At 20.0% G+C, this 3,553-nt stretch overlaps 1 protein-coding gene across 1 annotated transcript; it reads right to left on the reverse strand.

The window, feature by feature from the left end:
- Positions 1-25: 25 nt before the first annotated feature.
- On the reverse strand, positions 26-902 carry PGO_003320 (variable surface protein; the record flags this gene model as incomplete). Its single annotated transcript, XM_028691291.1, has 3 exons — positions 26-151; positions 343-816; positions 891-902. The coding sequence occupies 3 exons, from the start codon at positions 900-902 to the stop codon at positions 26-28; spliced, it is 612 nt and encodes a 203-aa protein (XP_028547092.1).
- Positions 903-3,553: the final 2,651 nt, after the last annotated feature.

The following is a 3,553-nucleotide window of genomic DNA, read 5'->3' on the forward strand; positions in this document are numbered from 1 at the left end:
ATCAATATTGCAAAAAATGAAAAGGTCACCTCTTATTAATTTGTGCACTAAAATCTAAGTTTATTAGAGCAGATGTAATTGGATATCTCTGTATAGAGGTATCACAATTTAGTTTTACCTCTTCTAGATTTAGTATATCTTTGACCTTACCCTCATTATCAGTGCAATAATAAAATAATGCTTTTTCATGGGAATTAGTGTTATCTAGCGTACTCACAAAATTTATTTATTTTTTGTTAAATAGCAGTATCAATTCTTTAAAACTGTTTTTATGATAACTTATATCTTTTGCTAAAAGATCCATACATTGTATAAATTTCCTTATATCAGAAGCTTTTGCACGATTTTTTTTTTAAATTTGTCATAATTGCTACAGATTTCATCAAGATTTTTAAAGATTGGAATTTCACTTTTATTTAACTCGTTAATATACCTATTACATATATAAAATAATTCAGAAATCTGATCATTTTTTTTCCAACTTATGCTCAGATTCACCATTTTTTGATAACAATTATTTGTTTCTTCACAATGACATGAAAATTTCTCTAGTAGTTCATTTAGCTTGTAGAAAAAATATATACAACATGTCTTTACATTAGATATTGATTTATTGTTATTTATATTCTCTAAATATAGAGTATGTACTTGACAATGTTGACTAAATTTGGCATTTTTTCTTGCGCATGTCTCTACATTATTGTAGAAGTTACTGCAAAATTCTGTTAAAGCACTGGCTATACTTTCAGGCCTATGATAATTTATTTCCCACTTAAAACCTTCAGTACAAAGAGGAAATATATCATTATAATTGATCTAAATGCAAAAGGAATAATATATAAAAAAAATAAAAGCAGCACTTAGATAAAAATGAATTTATTCTTTTTCACGAATAAGGACATATTAAAATCAAATAATATAAATTGTATTCGCTAAGGAATATAAAACCATACACTACTTTTCGCTCTTTGATACTATCTATTATATAAATATATGAGAACAAATTCATAAATGTTTGTTATTATTTTTATGTATTTATATAATAAATGTATTAGTATAACTATTATATCGTTAGGACAAGAATTATTTTTTATAATGTACAAATATTACAAAAATTTTTTAAATTCTTGTTAATCCATTTCATATATTGTACCATGATATAAATACTCAAGAGGAATAAGCATATTAATGTATATATACATAGTAGAAAAATAGATATATAATATTGGAATTTAATGATATTAATAAGTAAATAAAATACATTTATCGTATCCTTTTATATATAACACAATATACTGCATTAGTTATCCTCACACAAAATAAAATGAAAAAAAAATTATATAATAAATTATTATTTTGTATAGTTTATTTTTTTACACTACATTTGTTTTCATTAAAAATTAGCAATAATTAAAAAGAGTTACGCAATAAAAATGTTTATAATTTTTGATTTATACATAAAGCATTATAATTGAGTATTTTACTATCACTATATAAATATACACACATATATATAATTAATAAAAATATTAATAGTAATGAATGATAATTCTGGATAAGTGCATTAGAGTTTATTAATAAATAATTTTGCGCTGTGCACATTTTGTACAATATGTTATAAAAAGTGTTTTTATATTATAAGTCTGAACATATAAGAGATGCCTGATCTATATTGGAGAACATTCATGTTACAGAAATTATTAATGTATTAGATTTCATATATATGTGTATTATAAATATTAAATTTATTAATTCTTATATTATTTTTACCCGATTGCTATAATTAAAGGATATATTCATTCCATGTAACAAAAAACACAAATTCTAAAATAAGCATGGGTAAAATGTCATAAAATTCTTATTTTTTCATATATCATATTTATTTTAATTTTTTTCATAAATTATTATTTTATATAAATTTATAACTTTAGATTTCTTTATTGTATATTTTAGGGTTACATAAAATATAGTTATGCAAATTATATATGATGAATAAATATATATAAATGAAAAACAAAATGATTAATCAAATATATGCATTCTTAAATAAATAAAAATAATATATGCTATATATATTTATTCATGCACCTGGAACAATAAAAAAAAATGGTTTTATTAGCATCCTTTTCTGATTTGTTTTGTTGCTAAAAATCCAAAAATGTTCTATACTATTTATACAACTCTAAATGTAATTTATATGATAATTCCAAAAAATTAATCATTTGTTTAATTTTATTTTTTTAGTATTTTTTATAGGAATAATGTATTTTCTAATAAAAGCTTTTATGTACTACAAATAATTCCTGGGATAATCTTGTAATACACATAAAATATACTATTGTAACATATAATAAATATTCAATTTTTTATAGAGATATTTTTATGTTTAATTAGTATGTTTATACAATATTTATTATATATATTATTATTCACCATTATAAAGCATATGAAAATTATTTTTTTAAATAATTATAAATTATCAGGTTATATATTTACTATAATAATAGTCATGGGACATGAAGATATTAACATACAGCACTAAAAGTTGAAAGGTGCATAAAAAATAAATATATATTAGTATATAATTTTTAATCCTTTATTGTAAAAAATTATAGTTTATTATACAGAACATTTTATAATACATATGAATGATTATTTTATTTATATTATATATATTTATGTATAATGCTGTAATAAAAACATATATATATGAACGTTGCATCTAATGATAATAGATAGGTTAATACAATATAATAGTATATGATACTATATTGAAATATTATATTATACCTATTTATTTTATCTGTTTTATAAATAATTTAATTCATTAATTCCTATATGTTGTTATATTTTATAAATGTGAAATACGTGAAACATAAAAAAATAAATATATACCAAAAAATAGGATAAAAATTTCATAAATAACACGCTAAATTCATTGAAAAATTAAATCAATTAATAACAGAACTGAACTAACTACTTATCTAACATTGACTTAGAACATTTCTGGAATATGTAGATTCATTAAATTGCGCTGTTATATTATAACACACAATGAGTTCTTACAGAGAGAAAAATAATTAATATAACAATCTCTAATAAATTATACATATTAGCTTAGATCGTATGTATAACATAATGAGAAGTGAAGAATGAAATGATAAAAATAAAGTATATAATTTTTTATCATTTTTATGTGACTTAATGATTATGAAAAACATTATTTATATATGTTGATATAAATTATATGCTTGAAAAGTATGAATTCAGAAAAAATATGATGTATATCAACGTGTTACAATATTAATTAATATTTATTATTTTCGTATTACATTTCTATATATTACTACTGAATGAATTATCCAACAGTATTTATGAACAAATATGTTATATTGAGTAATATGATAAATTCCTGCGTCTAATATAAAATATAAAAATGAGTGTATGCAGCACTCAGGATGTTGTATAAAAAATATAATTTATAAATATTCCAAGATGAAAAATAGAATAATAGAAAATTTTCATATTATTAATAAAATTTCAAAGAAATGGA

This window comes from Plasmodium gonderi (assembly GCF_002157705.1).
Source record: "Plasmodium gonderi DNA, contig: Pgo-contig_409, whole genome shotgun sequence".
Lineage (NCBI taxonomy): Eukaryota > Apicomplexa > Aconoidasida > Haemosporida > Plasmodiidae > Plasmodium > Plasmodium gonderi.